At 45.7% G+C, this 23,941-nt stretch overlaps 1 protein-coding gene across 2 annotated transcripts in view; it reads left to right on the forward strand.

The window, feature by feature from the left end:
• The window catches only part of UNC5A (unc-5 netrin receptor A), an 841,139-nt gene that overhangs the window by 736,319 nt on the left and 80,879 nt on the right, over positions 1-23,941 (forward strand). For both annotated transcript variants that reach the window (XM_085618304.1, XM_085618305.1), the window contains one exon: positions 15,160-15,393. In XM_085618304.1, the coding sequence (XP_085474430.1) occupies positions 15,160-15,393 (234 nt within the window). The remainder of the gene's footprint in view (positions 1-15,159; positions 15,394-23,941) is intronic.

Consider the following 23,941-nt stretch of genomic DNA (forward strand, 5'->3'; position numbering starts at 1 on the left):
GAAACATGCACATGTCGGATTGGCTGCATGTGAGGAAAAATGTCAGTCAAAGAAAAGCCGACATGCCAAAGCACCAAAGTCATACAAACATTGTCCGAAAATTACATTGAAAATAAGTGATTGCTTAGTACCTTTCATCATCGACAGTGGCACATCATAAAACATAATGGCTGAAGCGACTTGCTACTAATTATCTCCATTGCCTCGACTTCCGCCCTCTAAAACCAAAGTGTACACCGGGGCTGGATCAACGCCCATAAAAAGTCAAGCTTCATTTGTAGCAACACTGAAACACATGAAAACGAATGTGCAAGTACCCATCCATGTACTTCAAGGTACAGTGGCAAGTGTCTGTCGGATAATTTTCAGTAATGCTGCTGATATGGTCCTGATTTCTGTGAATTACAACATGAATGCTCACCACGAGATAGTAAGTCAATTTTCTTTGTTGTTTCATGGTTTGGGAAAGCTTAAAACTATGAAAGTAAAGTTACATATTAATGACGATGTCCGCCCTGTTGCTCAGAGACATAGACAAGTTGCTTTTCATTTACAAGAAGCTGTTGAAAAAGAACTTGAATTATTACTTAAGCATGACCTTATTGAGCGTTGAACTGCTCCTGCGCCCAGGGTTTCTCCCATAGTGGTAGTGACTAAAAAGGACAGTGAAGTAGCTGTACGCATATGCATTCATATGCACCAAGCAAACAAGGCAATTGAACAAGAATGACATCCAGGTCCGCACATTGCTGACCTTATGACGCAATATAATGATGCAAAGGTCTTCTCTCGTCTTCATTTAGATAAAGGTTAACATCAGTTCGAACTCGAAGAAGATTAAAACCTTTTCTACACATTTCGGTCTGTTTCGATATGAAACTCAGTTTTGATGTGTCATCGGCTGCAGAACTTTTCCAAGATTTCATTCAGTGTGTCAAACAGCCAGTTGTTAATGGATTCAATTATAGTGATGATGTTGATTTTCAAAGCTACAAAGAAGGAGCATGATAAAGCTCTCACCCAAGTATGTCGTTTACTGACTGTCTTTGAATTCAGACAAGTGTGAGTTCCACAAGACAAAGTTAACATTCTTTGGCCATATCTTTTCAGATGGGGTATGACACCTGATCCTGCCAAAGTACAAGCCATGTCAATTGCTGATACCCCACAAGATGTTTCTATGATACGTTCATTTCTTGGTATGGCCAGTTACTGTTGAGATACATATGAAACTTGGCTAGCATAAGTGCTTCCTTACGAGAGTTAACAAAGAAAAAATGTTTCATTCAGGTGGTCACAAGAATATGAGAGAAGTTTCAAAAAAATCGAACAAGCCATTGAAATTGCTACTGAAATGGCCTTTTCCGATCCAAAACTTCATACAGAGGTTGTTGACACTAGCCCAGTCGAGTTAGGCACTATCCTGGCACAGCACAGCAGACAGCCCCCATGCTTGAAGGCATATTGTTGCATATGCCAGTGTAAGTTTGTCCCAGACAGAATGCGTTTACTCTCAACCCAAGAAAGAAAGTTTGGCTGTGGTATGGGCTTGTGAACATTTCCATGTATTCCTGTATAGAAAGCCTTTTAAGCTGGTAAATGATCCACAAGCTTTATTGACTATCTTTGGCAATCCAAAAGCCAAGATGCAGCCTTGCAGTGAATGGTGGGGACTCTGACTACAAGAGTATGATTACACCATTGTGCATCATCCAGAGAAGGATCAAAACCCTGCTGACTACTTTTCCAGAGTGCCTATTCAAGGTCAAGGTACTCCATCCAAGAGGGCTGAAGCCTACTTTAATTTAATTGTAAAATCAAGTACGCCGGCTGCCATATCGTCACTGCCATGAGCCATGATAGTGACATGCTGAAGTTGAAAGATATAGTTACACATCAGTGTGGGACAGGCACACTCAACCCCTCACCAATGATGGTGAATACCAAAAGTGCAAAAACGTTAAAGATGAACTGTCCATAACTCAGGAAGGAGTTATACTGTGAGGGCCGAGAGTCATAATTCTGGAGAGTTTCAGACAGAAAATATTTAAAGTGGCTCACAAACAACATTGTGGTATTGTTGCCACCAAGAGAGCTCTCTGAGATCAAGTTTGGTTTCCATATTTAGATGAGACAGTTGAAATGGAACTCATGACCTGTCATCTATGTATCTGCCTTTCTACAAACATCACTCAACATACGCTTACCATGTCTGAACTCCCTAAGCATGCATGGGAGAGAATAGCCATCCATTTATTTGGTCCACTCGATAATAGACATCATCTGATGGTAATTGTGGGTAAGTACTCACGTTTTCCATTATTCAAGGACCTCTCATCCACAACTCATGAGCGAGTCATTGAGAGACTTGACAGCATCTTTGCAATTTGGGGCATTCCAGCCATTTTGAAGTCTGATAATGGCCCGCTGTTCAACAGTCGAGAATTCAGGGATTTCCTGGAGCATTTGAACATAAAGCATCAGAAGAATACACCTTTATGGCCGCAGGCATACAGACTCGTTGAGCATTTTATGAGTATGCTGCAGAAAGCAGTACAACCTGCAACTCTTGAGAGGCTCAATTTAAAAAATGTTTGAATTCCACCCTACAAGCCTATCGTTCAACACCTAACTCGACCACAGGTGAAAGTCCTGCAACTTTGGTGTTCGGGAGAGCAATGACAACCAAGTTGCCTCAACGGGTCAACAAAAGAGAAGGAAGTGAGAACTGAGAATACAACTCAGATGAAGAACTTGGTAATAAGAAAAATATGAATGAATATGACAACAAGAGGCAATATACAAACAGCATTGAGTTTAAGACAGGAGATCTAATGATGGCCCGACAACTGCGAAAGAGAAAATCGGATGCTCCATATGATGCTGCATGTCCACCAAGGGACATATGGTGACTGTCCAGCATCCTGGAAAGTCCATCACCAGAGACTCTTCTTACTTTCAGCATTTGATACATCTGATCTAGATGGTGAAAGAAAGAAAGACTGAAGCTGGAAACTCAGTGACTGCTGTTACTTCTTCACCATCTTCAAAAATCTCTGACAGTGAAGATAAGATGACAGCCCCCAGCTACCGGTAACCAGATCAGGTCAAATAATTAAAGCGCCAAGAAGGTTGATTGAAGAAATTCAATTGTGTGTGTGTGTGTGTGTGTGTGTGTGTATATATATATTATGTGTGTGTGTGTGTATATATATATATATATATGTATGCTGATTTGTAAAAGTTTTATTTAACAGAAGGGGAGATGTAGTGTCTTGTGATATTTTATGACGGAACCCTTTTGGTTTCGGTCAAAGCGCAATGCAGTAAAAGCTTGTTTTAGAATGGTGGCTTCACAGTTACACACAGCAGAATAATGACGTGTAATACTAAGCTCCGTGTGTGACATAGTCATTGGCGGGTACCCAGGCTAGGAAGATGTTACATAGACCACATCTTTATGTCTAGATCACATCTCTACCTCTGGCCCAATGCGCGTGCGCTCTCTCTCTCTCTCTCTCGCTCACTCTCTCTCTCGCTCCCACATCTCCACCTCTAGACCACATCTCCACCTCTAGACCACATCTCTATCTCCAAACCACATCTCTACCTCTACCACTGCTCTCTCCCTCTCAAGACTACATCCCCACCTCTAGAAACTGCTCTCTCTCTGCATCACATCACCCCTAGAATATGTGGGAGAGGTGTGGCGCAGTGACCACAGCGGCTGACTCCGGAGCGCGGGGCTCATGGTTTGATCCCTGGCATCAGCGGCAGCTTAGCTCTGCATCATGTGACTCTGGGCAATAGCTCACTTAATCACCCGACGGCGCCCAGCGCCTTGAAACCTTTAAGGGTGATATGTTTGCGCTTTACAAATATGAATTATTATTTATTACACTACTTCTCCATCTCTAGACCACATCCCCACCTCTACACCATCGCTCCTGCAGCAGCATTACTAGACGTGCTCTGACTGTGGGCATTGTGCTGTGCACAGCTACCTTTAAATTAAGGGTGGGCGTAGTTCGCGAAGTAGCACTTCGCGAAGCTACGCAAAGTGAAGTTCGCACTACGCGAGCTACGCGTAGCACTTCGCGAACTGCGAAGTAACATGTTCGCACTGTGCAAGATGTTGTTTTCAATGATTGCACAGTGCGGACAAGCAACCGGCACTGTCATTGAAAATGGCATCTTGCACAGTGCGAGCTGTAGTTTTCTGCTGCTCGAGTAGATTTTTACTCGAGCTGCAGCTTTCTCAACGCGAACTGGTAGTTTCTCATCGCGAGCGGTCGCGAGCATACGCGACCCCTCGCAATGAGAAACCTGACCTTCTCGCGTTGGGAATCTCGCCGGGAGGTTTATTTTCCATGCTCGCGATCGCGAACAAGGAAAAAGTCTCGCCAGGATGTCATTTTGCTTGCTCGCGGTCGCCAACTTGACGTTGAGGACCGCGAGCAAGCAAAAAATGACCGCAGCACTACGCAACACTACGCTACGCGTGTTCGCACTGTGCTACGTGCAGTTCGCGTAGCGCGAAGTAGCGCGAACTTCGCAAACTACGCGAGCGTAGCGTAGTGCTTCGCCCAGGCCTACTTTAAATACTCATGATATTGTCCTTATTGTGGTCTGGGTCTGAGTTAGGACCATTATTAACCCATATCCTTTTGATCCTGCAGTACGTGGACATGTAGGATGATTCCTCATGTTTTCAGTGCTTAATTTCTGCCGGTGTTTGCAGGCAGTGGATACCAGCACTCTTTTGTGGAACAAGATATCATCAGACTTTGACCTGGAACAATAGAGAGAAAGACAGAAAGGGTGAAAGAAAGCAGAGGACAGGGAACAGGGACAAAGGGCCATGACACAGAACCTGCAAGAGTCAGATAAAGAAGCAGGAGATGGAGTGCGGTCGAAGAAGAGGCATGAGGTGGAATCATAACTAAGCAGCTTAGCGTTCGAGTATTCAGCAGCCCCTATGTTCAGCAGCGCTGGGGGTGGGCTCTTAAGAAAAACTTTAGGCCACTTCACACTTGTTAGCTTTATTTTTTTATTACAAATTAAGCCCTGGCCGTGATGTTGATTTGAGGAGTCTTGACCAGTACAGCACTCGCGTCATTAATGAAACTGCCTGCAACCTGGTGCTGAAGAGTTAGTGGGAAGCGCATGTTGTAGCGCACGACAGTGCCCTGCAGAGCTGCCGGCTCCCCTGCATGCCATCAAAAGCAACGTGCGGCCAGTATATGCTTTTTAATGAGTCTCTGTAGCATCACTAGCTTCACCCTACTTGGCTTATTGGAGGAAAGCAAGATTCACATAGAACATGGTGGAGTCTGAAACTCAAAGCGTAGGCAGGCAGTGGGTGTTCTCCTTCTGCTGTAAGACTGAGGAGATTTTCCAGAGGATCCTTAGAAGTGCAGTCCACGAAAGGAACCTGCTTTCTTTGACCAATGGACACAAGTCCCCTTGGCTAGTTTCACCAATGGATGTTCTCGAGAGGGGCATTCTTTAATGGTGCTGGGGACAATGGTGGCTGGCATCTACGGGGAGGTGTGGGGCAGGCGTGCGCGTGCAAAATATTATTTAAAAAAAAAAAAAGAGTACCTAACTCGATGTTCTCACTCCGGAACTCTTATTCATCCAGGAACTGGAACCGGATGCAGGAACTTCCTTGCCTAATCCTAGCGCTGCTCACATGCAGCAAGTGAGCATCGCCCTGATTGAAGGGATCGGCCTCACTCAGCACTCCACAGCGCACTGGAGGCCTGCACTTACTCAATCCAGCTGGGTTGAGAGGTTTAAAGTGCGCATGACTGGCTGGCCGTGGCAAGCCGGCCGGCCTAAAAGACATGCACAATGTAAACAGTGCAATACTAGCCCACCCTCCTCCCTGCTGCTGTCAGTCAGCAGCGGTCCGTCCTGACGCCGGCTCAGGACAGGGGGTGAAAAATAAAATGGTAATATAGTACCATCTTATTTTTTACCTCGGTTGCCTTGGGTGGGGGGGGTAAGTGGGGCGACGCTCTTCCGCTCCAACGGAGGAGCCGCCCCAGGGAGATGCATTTGGTGTCACACCCCTGTAGACCTAAGCGTTCCAGTGTCTTTGTCGGGTTTCACCTGTGAGTAGCAATACTACACGCTCACGTGCCTCTGGCTGAGCCCCTTCCCCTCCAAGCGGGTCAGAGTAGCAAGGTTGCAGTGAGTTCGTCACGTACCCTAAAGCGAGCAGGGAAATTCTCCTCTCTGCCCATGGTTTAGTTAGTGTTGAAATACATCCCTATCTGGCGTGCAGAGGTCCTCACGCGACAGAATCCCGGATTCACTCTACCTGCTGCACTTTTGATAGCTCTGCCCCTGCAGCGAAGGGGTTAACACTCCTTGGCACCTAATGATGCTTAACCCCTTCGGTGCCACGCCCTTTCCCCCTCCTGTGCCGGGCGTTTCACACGCGGGTGGGGCTCATGACGAGATAGTCTCGTCATGGGCACAGCGCGACCGTGCTCCATGACGAGACTATCTCGTCATGGGCACAGAAGAGGTTAAGTGACCTGCTGCAGAGAAGGATTTCTCGTTGTAAAGCTGGGCTACTCCATTTTCTCCGGTCAGAGATGGTTTCAGCAGTGAGTGGCCACTGGCCACAGACACACTATTTCTTTGCTGTCACTGAAAGGGGTCCGTAGTGGTCTCCCGAAGATCTTGAGTTTTACTGGGGAAGGCGAGGAGTGAAGGAGAGGGGTGGGGTAGGGTGGGGTGGAGTGGAAAAGCAGGGAGCATGTAAATGACCCTTGTATATTTTACAGAGAGAGAGGTACGTAATGTGCCTACAACCCCAATGTATATGTTCATACCTCCCAGAAGTCCTAACACAAGACATTACTGACCCAAACTTGAAAAATGTGTATAAAAGTTCCTTTGTCTTCTTAATAATCCAGTCTGCCAAGGTTGAAAGGCCCTTTTTCTGTTATTAAAGAGTGAAGTGGGATGCTAATTGTGCATATGAGGTGCTCTTCCTCCTAGTACGAGGGAAAATAATTTAATTTACTCAGGTTGAACTGTGACACTGTAGACCTGTTTGCAAGTAAATCAATGTATCTCCCTGTATCTCAATTTGTAAATATGTGTATGAAAAATAATTGATGTAAAAAAAACTAACCTTACAGAGTACAGTTCAGCAATATCACAGTAACGAGGGCCGGCTTTAGCCTTGGTGGCGCCCGATGTGACAGTCTTTTTTGGCGCCCCTACTCCCCGCCCCACCCCAGTTACTTCCTTCTTCACTGATTCTCTCTCACACTTTTTAAATTTCTGTTATAGCGCTATTCACCCCAATGTAGGGTTCCAGAGCACTTTACATCACACACATATTATACAGAGACTGAGGGCTACAAGGTATAGGAGCCACATGCCTTCCATACTTATATTAAGAGTAGTTAGTCTGGCAAAAGAAAGGGACAGATTTACTGTCAGTTTTGGTGCACCGCAGCTCTGTGTCCAAGTTGCTGCACTTGGTTGAGGGAGAGAGCCCCATAGCTCCATCCCTACTAAGGTTTGGAGCTGTGGCTCTCTCCCCTAATGCTGACGCGCTTTAGGGTGCCTAGTACCAATGCACATGCTGTTACCTAATAGTGCAAGGTTGCACATGTGTGACCTCAGGCATGTTTTTTTTTTAAATTTGTAGAGTTTTATATAGCGCAAACTTGACCCGAATCCAATCAGGTATCAAAGCGCGTTACATAGCACCAGTTACGTTACGTGAGGATACACATTCATTTTTTTGTTAGGCACATGGAGATTAAGTGATTTGCCCAGAATCACAGGATGTTCAGCGTTATTACCGAGACTCAAACCCAGTTCCCCAGGTCCGAGGTCGAGTGCCCTAGCCGTTAAGCCAACTCCTCTGCCCGTTTTTTGTACTGGAAGGCTACCATTCCTGTACCAAATGCAACGCTTTCACAAACTTTAGCAGTTTCCTCAATTAGTATGTGTGCTGTACAGTGCAACACACTAGCAAAGTTCGAAAAGTTTAGAGCAAATAAAAAAACGTTTCGGAAACATTACGCCTGCCTTGAGTAGGCGTAATGTTTTTATGCAGATCTCTTTCTACCCAGGTTAGTAGATAGAGATAAGCATCAAAAGCCATGCTTGCTTGCATGGGAATGCCCAAGTACCGCCATGGTATGCCCACTTACCCCAAAGTTGCACAAAATAACACATAGCACTACTTTCCATCTCTGAATGCCAACTTTCCAATGCGAATCATGATTTGGCTTGAAAGTAAATCTGAAATCAACACTTTGCGCTAGTCACTTAAGTGGCACCAACCCAGCACAAGGTGTTCATAAATCTGCCCCACAATTCCAGGATTTAAAACATAACACAGTGGTGGAGTCTTCTACACTAATACAAATGTATAGCTACCAAAAAGGATCGTTTGAGAATAAACAATACGGTTTTAAACCAATGCCATGAAGCAGTAACGTTCTGAACCTATGCCTTGAAACAATAAAGTTCCAAACCTCTGCCTTGAAACAATAAAGTTCCAAACCTCTGCCTTGAAACAATAATGTTCCAAACCTATGCCTTGAAACAATAAAGTTCCAAACCTCTGCCGTGAAACAATAAAGTTCCAAACCTCTGCCGTGAAACAATAAAGTTCCAAACCTCTGCCTTGAAACAATAAAGTTCCAAACATCTGCCTTGAAACAATAAAGTTCTAAACCTCTGCCTTGAAACAATAAAGTTCTAAACCTATGCCATGAAGCAGTAACGTTCTGAACCTATGCCTTGAAACAATAAAGTTCCAAACCTCTGCCTTGAAACAATAAAGTTCCAAACCTATGCCTTGAAACAATAAAGTTCCAAACATCTGCCTTGGAACAATAAAGTTCTAAACCTCTCCCTTGAAACAATAAAGTTCCAAACCTCTGCCTTGAAACAATAAAGTTCCAAACGTCTGCCTTGAAACAATAAAGTTCCAAACCTCTGCCTTGAAACAATAAAGTTCCAAACCTCTGCCTTGAAACAATAAAGTTCTAAACCTATGCCATGAAGCAGTAACGTTCTGAACCTATGCCTTGAAACAATAACGTTCTAAACCTCTGCCTTGAAACAATAAAGTTCTAATCCTCTGCCTTGAAACAATAAAGTTCCAAACCTCTGCCTTGAAACAATAAAGTACCAAACCTCTGCCTTGAAACAATAAAGTTCCAAACCTCTGCCTTGAAACAATAAAGTTCTAAACCTATGCCTTGAAACAATAAAGTTCTAAACCTATGCCATGAAGCAGTAACGTTCTGAACCTATGCCTTGAAACAATAACGTTCTAAACCTCTGCCTTGAAACAATAAAGTTCTAATCCTCTGCCTTGAAACAATAAAGTTCCAAACCTCTGCCTTGAAACAATAAAGTTCCAAACCTCGGCCTTGAAACAATAAAGTTCCAAAACTCTGCCTTGAAACAATAAAGTTCCAAACCTCTGCCTTGAAACAATAAAGTTCTAAACCTATGCCATGAAGCAGTAACGTTCTGAACCTATGCCTTGAAACAATAACGTTCTAAACCTCTGCCTTGAAACAATAAAGTTCTAATCCTCTGCCTTGAAACAATAAAGTTCCAAACCTCTGCCTTGAAACAATAAAGTTCCAAACGTCTGCCTTGAAACAATAAAGTTCTAAACCTATGCCATGAAGCAGTAACGTTCTGAACCTATGCCTTGAAACAATAAAGTTCCAAACCTCTGCCTTGAAACAATAAAGTTCCAAACCTCTGCCTTGAAACAATAAAGTTCTAAACCTCTGCCTTGAAACAATAAAGTTCCAAACCTCTGCCTTGAAACAATAAAGTTCCAAACCTCTGCCTTGAAACAATAAAGTTCTAAACCTATGCCATGAAGCAGTAACGTTCTGAACCTATGCCTTGAAACAATAACGTTCTAAACCTCTGCCTTGAAACAATAATGTTCTAAACCTCTGCCTTGAAACAATAATGTTCTAAACCTCTGCCTTGAAACAATAAAGTTCCAAACCTCTGCCTTGAAACAATAAAGTTCCAAACCTCTGCCATGAAGCAGTAACGTTCTGAACCTATGCCTTGAAACAATAACGTTCTAAACCTCTGCCTTGAAACAATAAAGTTCTAATCCTCTGTCTTGAAACAATAAAGTTCCAAACCTCTGCCTTGAAACAATAAAGTTCCAAACCTCTGCCTTGAAACAATAAAATTCTAAACCTATGCCATGAAGCAGTAACGTTCTGAACCTATGCCATGAAACAATAACGTTCTAAACCTCTGCCTTGAAACAATAAAGTTCCAAACCTCTGCCTTGCAGTTTGAATGCAGCTCTTTGATACCGATTAATAACTCAGTGTACTATATAAGAATGATTGTAACTTCTGAACTACAAGTAACAAAAGGATCTCTTTGACAAAGCAGTAACCCACTGAGTTAGTAACATAAAATACAAACCTGTGATCTGCATGTTCCACGTTGTGCTTTGCAGCAGGGACATTTACCCTCTGTGCTACTTTAAGATGAGTTAAAACTGTGACTAAACAAATGACTGATGTCTCCATTAAGTGCATTAACCACCAGAGTTATCTTGCTGTGTTATCCCCTGAAAAATGGCGGGCACGCAAAGATCTCTGCAAGCTGCTCTTCTTGTCTTGCCTCGTACATTCCACCCCCTCACCATGGAGCTGTGTGTCTGGTGCTCTGTGTGCAGCGCCTCGAGTTTGATTAGCTTCCCTCCTCTTTAGGGCTGGCCACTTGTCCTTGGACTAAGTTCACACTAGATCAGGTAACTAGGATAAAAAAAAGTGGCCATGATGTATCTTTCTCTTTCTTTACTTTTCTCTCTCTCTCTTTCTTTTCTAAGTGCATCAGGTTACAAAGAGATAAGTACATAAGAGACTCCAACCTGCGCCCTTATCTCACTGGGACTGGAGGCTTTGTCCTGTAGGTCTCGCGGTTTCTGTGGCCTGCGCCCAACTCAACAGTCTCTTTATGGGCAGTTTGTTCTGAGCTGTTTTTGTAAAACAGATACCTCAGTGCTTCTCTAGGTGTGCTTCTGATCACTGTAGCAGACGCTCAACCTCCATGGGTGGTTTTTTGGGGGAAAGCAGTCTTTCATCTGCGTCAGTTTCTGTGGCATATGCACCATGTACCTTAACCCACCAAACTATCTTACTTGCATTCGAACCGGTGACCTCTAGGTCTCCCACTGCCCAGCATATCTGGCACTCAGCCTTTTTACCTGTCTCATTAAACTGAATCATTAAATATGACGTTCTAATGGTTTCTGTAGCCTCCTTTAAAAACTGTTTATAAAAAGCAGAGACCTCCATGCTTTGATTCATTTGAAAAGTTTCTAGGAAAGTATAAAAATCACCCCCAGTCCTGATTTCACCCTTGTCCCCACAACTCTCTCAATACCCCTCTTGACGCCCCTGCATTCTCAGCACACCATATCTTTAACATGGGTGCAATAATGATTAAGAGGAAATTAATGTCAGATTCTTAGCCCCGCCCTTAAAATCACTGACTAATATGCACCCTTGTTTCTTGCCAACCTGCTCCCTCCATGATATCCAGAAAAGGGACCCCATGGAGGGTTTGGAGGTCACTCTGTCTAAAGGTCAGATGGCTGTCCCACCCGGCCTCTCGATGCAAAACATGTGGATTTCTGAGAACGTTACCCTGCATGTTTCTGGGGAGAGCTTCCATGCTCGGTGTGCATACCCCAGTACCCCCTGGCCATGGGCCTCAGACTCAGCAGGATAAATGTGTAGTATGATGTAATGCCAGCCCCGCCCCGAAAGGGGGAAGAGAAGGACACATTCTTAGGGGCAGATTTATGTTTCCTGGCGCATCCCTGCAAATCAGCAGGGATGCGCCAGGAAAGATGCGTCACGCAAGTTTACCCTTGCACCACCACAGATGCGCCGCCTTTACAATGCAGCGCATCATGGCGCAAGGATAAACAGATGCGTGACGCATCTGATGGCATAAGGGCGGCGCATTGCTGGAGTCGTGTCGCAAGCACGACGCAACTCCAGCAATGCTCAGGGGCGCCCTATGCCTAACATGCTGCGTCATGCCTTACGCCTGCTTCAAGCAGGCGCAGGGTTTTGACGCAGCAGCGTCGGAAAAGTGACTCAGTGAAATCTTGTTGATTTCACTGCGTCACTTTTCCGAGGCTTTTTCCAACGGAACGCCCACCCTGCATACATTAAACCTGACGCAGGTTTAATGTTGGGCAGGGCTTTACAACGTGAAGCATCTCCCTAGATGCGTCACGTTGTAAATAAGGCGCAACATGGCGCATGGTTTACGCCGCCGCTGCGTCACATAAGTGACGCAACGGCGGCGTAAATGTTTCCCATGGGGCTTGTAAATCTGCCCCTTAGTGTCTTACGTTGGAAACAGCTTCTTTGATCTGTGTATCGGCAGCGAGCCGTCCAAAGCTAACTCATTGGAACATAGACTGCACCGGCAAACACCACGGGGCCCTCACACCAGTGCTTCCGGGTCACACCAGTGCCACAGGGACACACCAGTGATTGTAGCACACTACGTGAATGCTAAATCACATCATCTACTGTCATAACCATGGGAGAACCTCATTTACAAATACAAAAATCTGTCCAAGTCTGAGTACCTGCTGATAAACTGTAATTTCATCAATCCTGCTTTAGTGCAAAATCTGCAATAGTAGTCTAGGAAGATGTGTTCATCCTGGTGCTGAGAGTCTGGCATGACAAGAAAGACACAGGGGGTAATTTGCAATCTGGCGATAGTACGCCAGTTCTACGGGGTTGGGGGGGAGACTGTAGCTCACAACACTTCTAGCCAACAGCAATTGGTAGTCTAGGGCTTGTGAGTTGAGTGGGAGGTCTGTGTGGAAATGTTATTTCCTGGCAGGGTGGGACCAGCCTACAGGGCACTCTGGCTGTGCCCCAAGGGTTAGTCCGACTCTGACAGGTCAGTGTTGTGTGGGCCTGTTTTCTGATTTGGCGGTTCGGTTTTAACTGTTAATTTATCCGATCTTACCACAAACATCGCCTGCAGCAAGCACAAATGCCTGCAGCCTTCCTTACCTTGCAAAACACTTATGCAGCTCATCTTTAGAAGTTTAAAAGTGCCCTGATTTTCAAACGTGGACTCCTTCTTTCACTCTCTCATTTGCAAATGGGGTCCACTTTTATTTTGTTGTCTGGGCCTATTATCTGTCCCGGTCCGACCATGCTCCTTGGATACTTGTCGCTGCATCCTTCAGGAGTGTCATATACAAAAATACTTCCCTGCCAAAACTAGATCCCAAGCTTTGTTCTCCCAGCCTGTCTGATGGTCCAGGGACGAAGATGGCCAAGTGCTCAATATGAGGGTCAAGAGCTGCAATTGGCAGCGATTCATTTGAAAAGAACAGGGACATGGCTGGGTTGCCACTTGTTAGGGTTGAGTCCTTGATGTTTTCGAAAGCCACAGATTCTCGCCCAGGTTTGTAATCAGTGGCCTGGAGGGATCATGTCACTAAGCAGCGCCAGTCATTAGGAATTAGTTAAGTAACGACCACCCGAATGTCTGACCCCATGAAGAAGCCCAGAGATGGGGTAACTCTAAAACACACGTGGCAGCTCACTTTGTCCTTGTATGCTCTCCACTTAGTCTATGTTCCCTTTATTTTTATCTCGTTGACACTGATATTGTGTCTGAGTCTGTTCTTGATTATGTGTGCTCCTTCTGAACTTTTAAACACATCTAGTGTTTCCATGCCATTCTAAATTCATTTTGTGAGTAACTCCACCTGACATTTCTCACTATTTCCAGTCCTGAATAATTCTAGTTGGATAATTACTTTCCTGGACAATGGCAGAGGCCTGCTAACTTGTGCTGCTGTGCCTGGGGGCCCTGGCAGAACAAATCCGCGTAGGAACAAAAGGCATGCAGTGGTAGTCAGTCATGCTGAAAGGTGGTAACTACCACTGCGGTGAAGGCTATGAGGTAGAAAGGGCAAGTAAGACTTGTTATCACAAAGGAACCTCAGGGGAACAGACACATCTGCAATGTTTTCATGTTTTAGGCAAGAAATGTTTGGTTTCTGGATGTCGGATTGGGCATGGAGCATTGACCTAGTTTCATGGTTCTGGTAGATCAATTTAGAAATTCAGAAGAAGCCGGTAGGCGTCTCTTCCAGCAGGTATCATTGGATGTTGGAAATACAACATTGATTTAAGTGTGGCTGCAGCTTCACAAACCCTCCCCGCACAGCCGTAAGAGATACTCATGCGACATCCATGTCCCACATGAATGGATAAAGGAGCCAGTTGTACAGTTCTGGAAGAACAGTTTGAAAAGGCAATTGAGTCTAGTAGGTGACTTTCCTGGGCATAGACAGATAGAAAAGGCCTGCTTTGTCATCAGGATCTTTATCACTGCCACCACTGTCAGTCTTCTACAGCCCAGTGAGCGTATGGTAGTAACGCTCACTCTGTAAAGAGGGTGCCAACGACACTCTACGGATCACTGAACCCCACTTTGTGTCTCAGCCCATGCCACCTAAATGCGCCCATGCTTACACGCTTGATTGTAGCATGTGATGAGGTGGGGGGTCAAAAATCTGTAGACGTTGCCATGATGAACTTGAGAAAGGGGTGCCCGCTCTCCAGAGCCATCCAGAGTAGTTCTTTACCCAACATCCTGATTCTCACACACTTGCTTTTTCCTAAAACCAAACAAGGTCTGCTATATACTGTCCTGAATTTATGGGACTTTGAGGTCAAGGATTTGGGCTTGTGAAGGCATTTGATTCCTTGTGGTACATATTTTCTAGCTTGTTCATGGGCAGCAGAGAATGCTAAGGAGGTTCCAGGTGTAAACTTTAGGGACATCTTGTGTTTCACAATAGTCCCTTATCAGTGTCTCCACTAGATCTGTTCTTTTCCCTGTGTTGCAGGGGCAGATAAAGGTATGAAACAGAAGCTTTTGGTCATGGAAGTGGGGAGAATGGTGTTTCTCTCTCTTCCTTTGTATAGTAGAAGTTAAACAGAGGGTTTTGTTTCTCGCTTTTGGTCTTTCGGCTGAGAGAGGGCGTGGGTCTGTCGTATAGCCTGGGCGAGGTGCGTCTTTCTCCATCTCACCTCTTTCATTTGATTTTTGTTGCAGGACGTCCTGCATCTGGGCGAGGAGAGTCCCTCCAATGTGTACTACTGCCAGCTGGAATCTCACACCTGCTACCTGTTCACCGAGCAGCTGGGCCGCTTCGCCCTGGTGGGGGAGTCGCTCAGCATGTCTGCGGCCAAGAGGCTGAAGCTTCTACTCTTCGCGCCTGCAGCCTGCACCTCTCTGGAGTACAACATCCGGGTATACTGCCTCAATGACACGCAAGATGTGCTCAAGGTAATCCTGCTCTGGTCTCCTATATGTCTCCGGGGGATGGGCGAGAGTGGGTGAGAGGCTAAAGAGAAGTATGGCGAATGAGGGCAGACCTCAAGTTGGAAAGCACAAGAATTCTTGCCATCTCTTTCTGTCTAATGTCTTGTACTTGGAAGAAGGACTATACCAGTCCCTCTTAAGACATCTATTTAGGACCTGAATAAACTTTACAATGCAGTATCCATACATTTTGTTTATTGGCTGCCCTACAGTTTGGATCTCACCACACAGAGCAGGGAATATTTCTACCCCCATTTTCTTGGTTACCAAAGCTTGTCTTCTTCCGGCTCCTGCATCCTCCTCCCCTCTCTGGTGGGTTCTCTGGGTGCTTGGTCCAGAAGAAGAGAGCTTTGGGTTTTTACCAGAGCATCAGTAGCCATTCTGACAATGCTGAGATCCTTTCAGGGCATTTCTTTAGAAACTGCTGCCAACAATCAAACTGTTTTTAAAGGAAAAAGTGATCAGTGTACATGAAATACAGTAGTGACTCATGACTGCAAAACACAGCTGTGTCAACAACAACAATTGAAAGACCTTTCTTTTGATTTAAAGGCTTAAAATGTATTTTGTAAGCTACCAAGGATATACCACCTGTGCTTGCCATCGCTTTAATTTTAGGGTGGGGGTTTGGGGGCAAGGCAGTGAATACACAAGTAGGTGAACAGCCAGCAGTGAATATCGGTGGTGTTTTCAGCAAAGGGAGGCTTGAGTTTTGGGATGAGGGTCACACCCAGCAACCCTAAACCCAGATATTCCAACGTGTGTGCAACTCTAATGATTGGATAAGGAGCTGGACCGTGGAAATCAAAGCAAAGCCAACAGGGCTGAAAGTCAGAGCCGGGACATGGGGTTCGCCCAGCAGTGCTGCCAGCCCATAGCTCCCAGAGCTAGATGCAAGGGTTCCTGAGGAGGGATAGAGGGCCTTATTTTGCGAACAGGCCACCTGTTACTGTAACAGGGTAACAGAATGTTCCATAGTGCAGACCGCGTACGCTCAAAGCCTTCTGGGAAAGTTCTGCTGAGTACTCCTCTTGGTTCCTCTTTCTGAGCTCCTCAAATCCCTTTGTTTGAGGGGACCAACCAATTCAATATCAGTTTAACAACGCAATTCAAAGGGCAGGCCAGCCCAAACTTTAAGGCTGTTGCCCCTTGACATGGATGGTACTTCAGTTTATTCAAGATGTGCTTTGGGTCTCTTTAGCTTAGTGGGTCACGGCTTGAGTCCATCACTTTGCAAAGTTGATATGGAAACTGCTCAGATAAATCCCAATGATGTAGTCCTCCATCTTGCGTCCATTGCGGTTACAGCTGGAAGTTCCAGAGAGAGAGCAGTTTAAACAAGCATTGGCAAAGCAAATAGGTCTCGCCTCTGCAAGGGCTGTTGGCAAGTAATTTTATCTATTTTGTACACCATTCTGGCTGCTGTTCAGCATGGCTTAAAGTTAGTGGCGTGTTGTGGCATGGAGTGGGGTGAGGTATATTGGAGGGTGGTAGATTAGGGTGTAGTAGAATGGGGTAGATTGGGGTGGAGTGGAGTGGGGTAGATTAGCGTAGAGTGGAGTGGGGTAGAATGAAGTGGGGTAGATTGGGATAATTTGGAGTGGTGTGGAGTGTAATAGATTGTTACATATGGGAGTGAATTAGATTGTATTGAGGTAGTTTGGAATGTGGTAGATTGGAGTGGGAGAGTTGGGTAGATTAGCTTGGTAGATTGGAGTGGGTAGATTGTAGTGGGGTAGATTAGGGTGGAGTGGGACAGATTGGAGTGGAGTGGGGTAGATTGGAGTGGCTAGATTGGGTGGATTATAGTTGGGTACAATGGAATGGAGTGTGGGTAGATTGGGGAAGTTTGGTGTGGGGTATATTGGAGTAGGGTAGTTTTGGGTGGAGTGGTGTGGGGTAGATTGGAGTAGGATGGAGTTGGGTGGATTGAGTTGGAGTGGGTTAGATTGGACTGAAGTAGGGTAGATTTGAGTTGCATATGCTAGATTATAGTGAACAGGGGTAGAGTGGAATAGAGTGTGGTAGATTGGGGGTTGAGTGGAGTTGGGTAGATTGGGTGGATTGGCGTGGGTAGATTGGAGTGTAGTAGATTGAGGTAGAGTGGAGCGGGGTAGATTGTAGTGGGGTGGAATTGAGTTGGATATATTAGAGTGGAGTGAGATAGATTGGGGAAGAGTGGAGTGGGGTTGATTGGAGTGGAGTGGGGTCGATTAGGTTATGGTGGAGGGGAGTGAAGGGGGTAGTGTGGTTGGATTAGAGTAGGGTAGATTGGAACAAAGTGGGGTTGATTGAAGAATAATTCGGGTGGGGTAGATTAGAGTGGAGTGGGGTAGATTGGAGTGGAGTGGTGGTGGATTGGAGTGGGGTAAAATGGGGTGGGTTTGTGGGAGTGGGGTAGATTGGACTGGAGTGGCGTACATTGAGGCGGGGTAGATTGGGTAGCGGTAGATTGGAGTAAGGTTACTGGGGTTTAGTGGGGGGAAGTAGATTGGAGTGGCTGGAGTGGGTTAGATTGGAGTAGAATGGGTAGATTTGAGGAGTGTGGTAGATTGGAGTGGTTTGTGGTAGATTGGGTGGATTGAAGTGTGATAGATTGGAGTGGAGTTGATTGGAGTGGGGTAGATTGTGGTGGAGTGGCGTAGATTGTGGTGGGGTGGGGTAGATTGTGGTGGAGTGCAAAAGATTGGAGGTGATTGGGGTAGATTGGTGTCGAGTAGGGTAGATTTGAGTGGAGAGGAGCTGGATAGTTTGCAGTGGAGTTGGGAGTGGGTGGGGTAAATTGGAGTGGAGTAGGGAAAATTGGACTGGGGTAGAGTGGAGTGGGGTAGATTGGAGTAGATTCAGGTAGATTGGAGTGGAATGGGCTGGATTGGGGTACATTAGAGTGCGGTGAGCTGGGGTAGATTGGAGTGGAGTGGGGTAGACGGTAGATTGGAGCAGAGTGGGGTAGATTTGAGGAGAGTGTGGCAGATTTGGGGGAGTGGGGTAGATTGAAGTGGGGTGGGGTTTATTGGGTAAATGGAGTGGGGTGGAGTGGAGTAGAGTGTAGGGTAGATTGGGGTAGAGTGGAGTGGGGTAGATTGCAGTGGAGTTGGGTAGATTGGAATAAAGTGGAGTGGATTGGGGTAGATTGGAGTGCCGTGGGCTAGGTGGGATAGAGTGGGGTAGACTGAAGATGGGTAGATTGGGTAGAGTGGGGTAGATTGGAGTGGAGTAGATTGAAGTAGATTGTAGCAAAGTGGAGTAGGGTAGATTGTGGGTACGTTGGAGTGGAGTGGGGTAGATTGTAGTGAGCTAGAGTGGAGTGGGGTAAGTGGTGTGGAGTGGAGTGACATGTTATGTCATGGAGTGAGTGGCATGTATTGGAGTGGGGTGGCGAGTTGTAGAGTGTCTTGGAGTGGAGGGGCATAGAGTAGAGTGGCATGTTGTAGAGTGGATTGGAGTGTCACAGAATGGAGCGGCATGGCATATAGAGTGGAAGGGTATTGAGTGGAGTGGAGTGTCGTAGTGTGGAGTATGCATGGTGTGGTATTGTTACAGACGGAAATTTTTCAATTGATATGATCATTACCAAAATACAGGTTTACTGCACACAAATAATAATATTTGTGCAAATGTCATCATCTGGTGTAGTGATGTGTTTTGATCCTATTCAAATGTTTCTACCACACCAGAATTACATAAAAAGTGCTTCATTTATACTTATTCTGATACATTCTGAAACATCTGCACTTTTTTTTGTTGCGTGCTAGAAAAAAAACACCCTACACCCTCTCCTCTTATGTGGGTTCTCAGGAGGATTGTCACATAAATTCTGTCCATTTGAAGTCAGAGAAAGAAAAGTAAATTAAAAGCTTGTTTACAGAAAGCAAGTTTGTGGAAGAATACAGTAAACAAGGTTTGGCCAACAGGAGGGACGAACTCAAGCTAGACAGCCTAAAACAAATAAAGCCAGCAAATAGAAATCCAGATAATGTGAGTTACAAACCACAATACAAGCCAATGGTCTGCAATGGACGAAATACATTCCAAGGTCAGCTTTCTGAATGTCCCCAAGATGTCTTTAGCAAACCAGACCTAGTAGGCTTCGACCTAAAAAGGATGGTGTGTGTGCACATGTGCGCACACATGTGTGTGTCTTGCTTTGTTGTGTGTGTTTTGTCACTGGTAATCTATGTATATGGGGTACATGTAGGTTCCCTGGCAGTAAAGGGCACTCCTAATTGCTGCATTCCCTGCCTTTTCCACCAGGAGGCATGCTGACTCCACAGGCTTACATTGCCCAGAGTTAGTCCCCGTCTCTCTGAACAGGAAGCTCTGTGTGCTGGGATAGGGACATATGATGTGGTCTGATTTGTGACATGCTCTGGTAACTTATTACTCCTGTTCTTAGTCTTGTTATTTGCTTATGCCCTCTCATCTCCTTTACAGTCAATGCATACAATAGAAAAGGACTGGTTCCTACTCTGGCTCTTCCAAAGTATCCTACCTGCCTCTGTTAGTGGTGGAAAGTGATCTCTTGGTCTATCTAGGAGTGAAGTTGAGAAACCCCAAATTTGTTGGAGTCGAGGTGGCTGGATCTCAGCCCCTGTAGATAATTCAACTATACAAACAGGCAGACACCAGTGCAGCAGTGACATCTAGTTGTCAATCAGAACTCATCATTTAAAGTGGTTCTAATAGGAGCAGGCAGATATCAGTGTACCAGTGACACCCTTTGGATAATACAGACATGTCATTGGACTGGGGCAGTGTAAGAAGTGTGCGTGTACGAGCCAGTTAGCTACATGAACTGAGTTATAAGAATTAAGCTGCGGCTCAGGGGATGGAGGAAGTCGTCAGACACTGGGTGAGGAGCGACACCCACTGGCCAGGTGTGGTATGAGATTGGCTGTAGTCACGAAGAGGAATCACACTCTCATATGATAGCGGCACCCTGTGACCATTCAGAGCATAGCGATGGCTGAGATCTGGGGTGATTCAACAGGCACAGAAGCAGTAGTGAAACCTAGAAATCTAATGGCCACTCGCTCTGTAGCATTCAATGAGGTTCTTTGGGGGGGGCTGAGAGACAGGCGTGACAGTGCCATCCATTGACCATCGGAGAGTACTGTGAGAGGTGATCCTGGAGAGCGGGAGCAGACACCGGTGCAGCAGTGGCCGGTCAGAACATGCACAGCCTCAGGAGGTGTCCGGAAACCTTCGCAGGGATGGCCTGTCCAAGGGCAGTAAGGCGATCGAATTGGAGATCTCTCAACGTGTTGCGGTCGATAAAAGGTCCTGCTTCAGGATTTGCTGTTTCGCGGTACTCTCCTCTTACACTGAATGGCAGATCATACTACGTAGCTGTTTACAGCAGAAAGCCCATGCATTACCTAAGCAGATTCTGCTAGGATATGTTCAGGGAAAAGATAGGTAAAATGTGGCACGCGAGGACTCCATTCCAGCAAGTTTGGGTACCTATAAGCAACCGTCTATGCAGAATTTTCAGTTGTATCCCAGTTAATTGTATTTTGGCAATGAACAAAGTCCTATGTTAAAGAAAAATGTTGGAAGACAGTCCTGTTTTTGCTGTTGGTGCTGCAAAGTTCTACCATAATTAAAGGAAAAGTGGGAACAGACTGCGGGATAAAGCAAATCAAAGTCTGTAGGTTTCAGCTGTCCGTGAAAGATTAATTTAAAGCCCACAGCTGTTTCAGTGTTAGATTATCCCTTCACTGCTGTTTTGTCTGTTGTCTTTGTTTTGTGAGCTAGTGGTTGTTTCCACGCGTAAGTGTCTGAATATTATATATTCATAATTTTAATGTTTATTTGAATTAGATTGTTTGTGTGTTCCAGCACTGAGACACCTATTTTAATTGCGAGTATGAGTGGTGATCTTTTAGCTAGGCTGTTGCGGTGTCAGATCAGAAGGAGACCAGGCTGGTTTGCTGAAAGAATATATGTGTGTGAAGAAAATAACTTTCACCCATAACAGATTATCCCACCAGTTCTCCTCCCACCTGGATCTCATTTCCAATAGCAGAAAGCATTTCAACCACACCTTTGCAAGCCCACGGGGCAAAATATTGTAGCGTGACACTTCCGTTCTCTACCTCCTAGAAGTGATGTCCTCCGGTATCCTGTTTGTAATTTACTAAAGACACTATGCATTTTGGGAAACGTTGTTTAGGACGAAGCCGGAATCCTGCTGTGCCTTCACAGCGCTGGCAGCATAACGAATCCATCTTTAGCACGCAATCGTTCTGCATGCAAGTCGGTACAACAACTTACTTTAGGGAGGTGCAATGGGGGAGTGGGTTTGGAATCAAAGTCCAACACCTTCTCTACTGTTGCGCAGACTGGAGTTGGAATAGTAAATTAAACTACTGCAATATCGGGCGCCTCCCCCGGCAAGTTGTTAAAACGACTTGCATGCAGAACAAAAGCGTGCTAAAGACGCATTTACAAATGACGCGTTCGTTCAAATGACGAGGTCCTAAGGCATGCGAGAAAAACTAATGCAGAATTCGGTCATTCATTCTGCATTTTACTTTGCAACCGGTCCCTGGAAGTCCTGTTTCTTAAGTGGGGATCTGTGCATTGCTCCGTTCTCTGTTTTGCTGGTGTTAAGGCAGCATGCCTCTCTGAAGGGCATGCACCGCTGCCCTGAGTCCCCATATTCAGTATTTGTATTTATTTTTTTGCCCTCAGTGCACATGGCAGTCTTTCGAGTACACTGAGGGCCTGCATGGAAACCACTTGTGAACCAGAACTGCGCTTTCTGGTCTGGAGCGGCACACTACATGCCCATCTCCTTTACCAAGTGTAACTACCATCTGAGTGAGGAAGCCTATCTTCTTTTTGTGTCTTTCTTGGTTCTCCCTCACAGGAAGCTCCTCTTTCATGCTAACACAAGAGGACGAAGACTGTGGCTTGACAAGTGTGTAAGGAATATTCAGGAACGCAGAAACTGCCTGAAATGCTTCCCACACCTGGACAGGTGGAATACAAAATCTCTGTCTTCAAACTGAGTATGGACCAGACACCCCCAATCATTATACTTCATCATCCAGTGGAGGTTGAGAAAGACATCTGAGCTCCTTAGTTGCGGGTCACTGACTGCCAACCCCACGTGCCAGCTTGGCCTGACTGGGAACTCAAACCAGCCCTGGCAATTACGTAAGACCGCCCCCGGGGGGAATTTCACTGCTTCAAAACCGGCCCCCAATAACAACTAGCATTTGCAATGAATAGGTCTCGCATTTACATGAGTTTGAGCTATTGACATTGCAAATAACAATGCCTTTTATTTTTATTTTTGTTTTTAAAACATAAATAAAAGGCATTGTCATTTACAATTCCAATAGCTTAAACTCGTGTAAATGCGAGACCTATTGCATTGCAAATGCTTGTTCCAAAAGTCCGATCAGAAGGGGTGTGGGTGGACACACATCTCAGCGCTGATTGAGACTGTCAGCAATTACAGAGTTTATTGACCTTCGCTGACCAGGTATGTGGCTGCTGCACAGGGGCGGCTGGGGAGGTCCTAGACACGGTGTGGGAGGAGGGGGGCTGGAGAAGAGAGGCACTGTCAGACCAATTCAAGAGCAGGGAAAGAGACACAGTATAGGGAGAGAAGCGAGGCAAGACTAAAGAAAAGACCAATGAGGGACAAAGAGAAAGAAAGCCTTTGGGGCGGGAATTCGATAGAAGAAAACAATAAAGGTGTAGATATATACGAGTGAGAGGCGAAAAGGGGGTTTTGGGGGGATGTTTTTCCGAGCACTCTCCAGCGGTACTTGGCTACTAGGAGCCAGCCACTATTAAAGTGAAAGCGCGCATTACACGCTCTGTATACAATTAACGCCCGCATTGTCCTGCGAGTGCTGGGGGGGGCGGTGTTGGCCACTAATAAAGTGAAAGCGCTCATTGCGCGCTCCACATGCAAGTAGCGCCCGCCATTGTCCAGCGAGTGTTGTGTGGGCGCGCTGTAAATTCAAGCGCCGCCATTGTCCAACATTGTTTACTGAAGTAAATAGTGCTTGCACACTAATTAAAGCATCCCGTGTAACGCCGCAAGGAAACAATCCAGTCGGGATGGGCGTGGCCAAAAGGAGACAGGGCGGTAACAAAGAAGCCTCATTTTCAATCGGAGGCCAGCGTTTAGCATAAATGATGACGCCAGCCAATGAAAATGATGGGCGGGGCTTCAAGTCCCCTTCAGAAATCTTATCGATTACAAGACACCTCGCAGAGCGAGGAGCGCATGTGCGCTCCAACGCTAGGCGAGACCTAAAAATGGCCCCCACCCTTCCAGGGGAAATGCCCGGTGCCTGCTAAGGCCAGCCCGGCCCTGCGTATCAGAACAGGAACCTCGAAGTGCAGCATCTTGCTTGTAGAGCTGCCTTAAAACTACCTTGAGGAAAAGAGGCTGCTGCCTGTTGGGAAGAGGTTCATTGGCACAAAGGAAGTACTGGGTAGAAAAGGGAGGCCACAAGGAGCTGTGCTGGAAGAACTGAAGTTGGTT

Source organism: Triturus cristatus, chromosome 7 (genome assembly GCF_964204655.1).
Source record: "Triturus cristatus chromosome 7, aTriCri1.1, whole genome shotgun sequence".
Classification (NCBI taxonomy): Eukaryota; Metazoa; Chordata; class Amphibia; order Caudata; family Salamandridae; genus Triturus; species Triturus cristatus.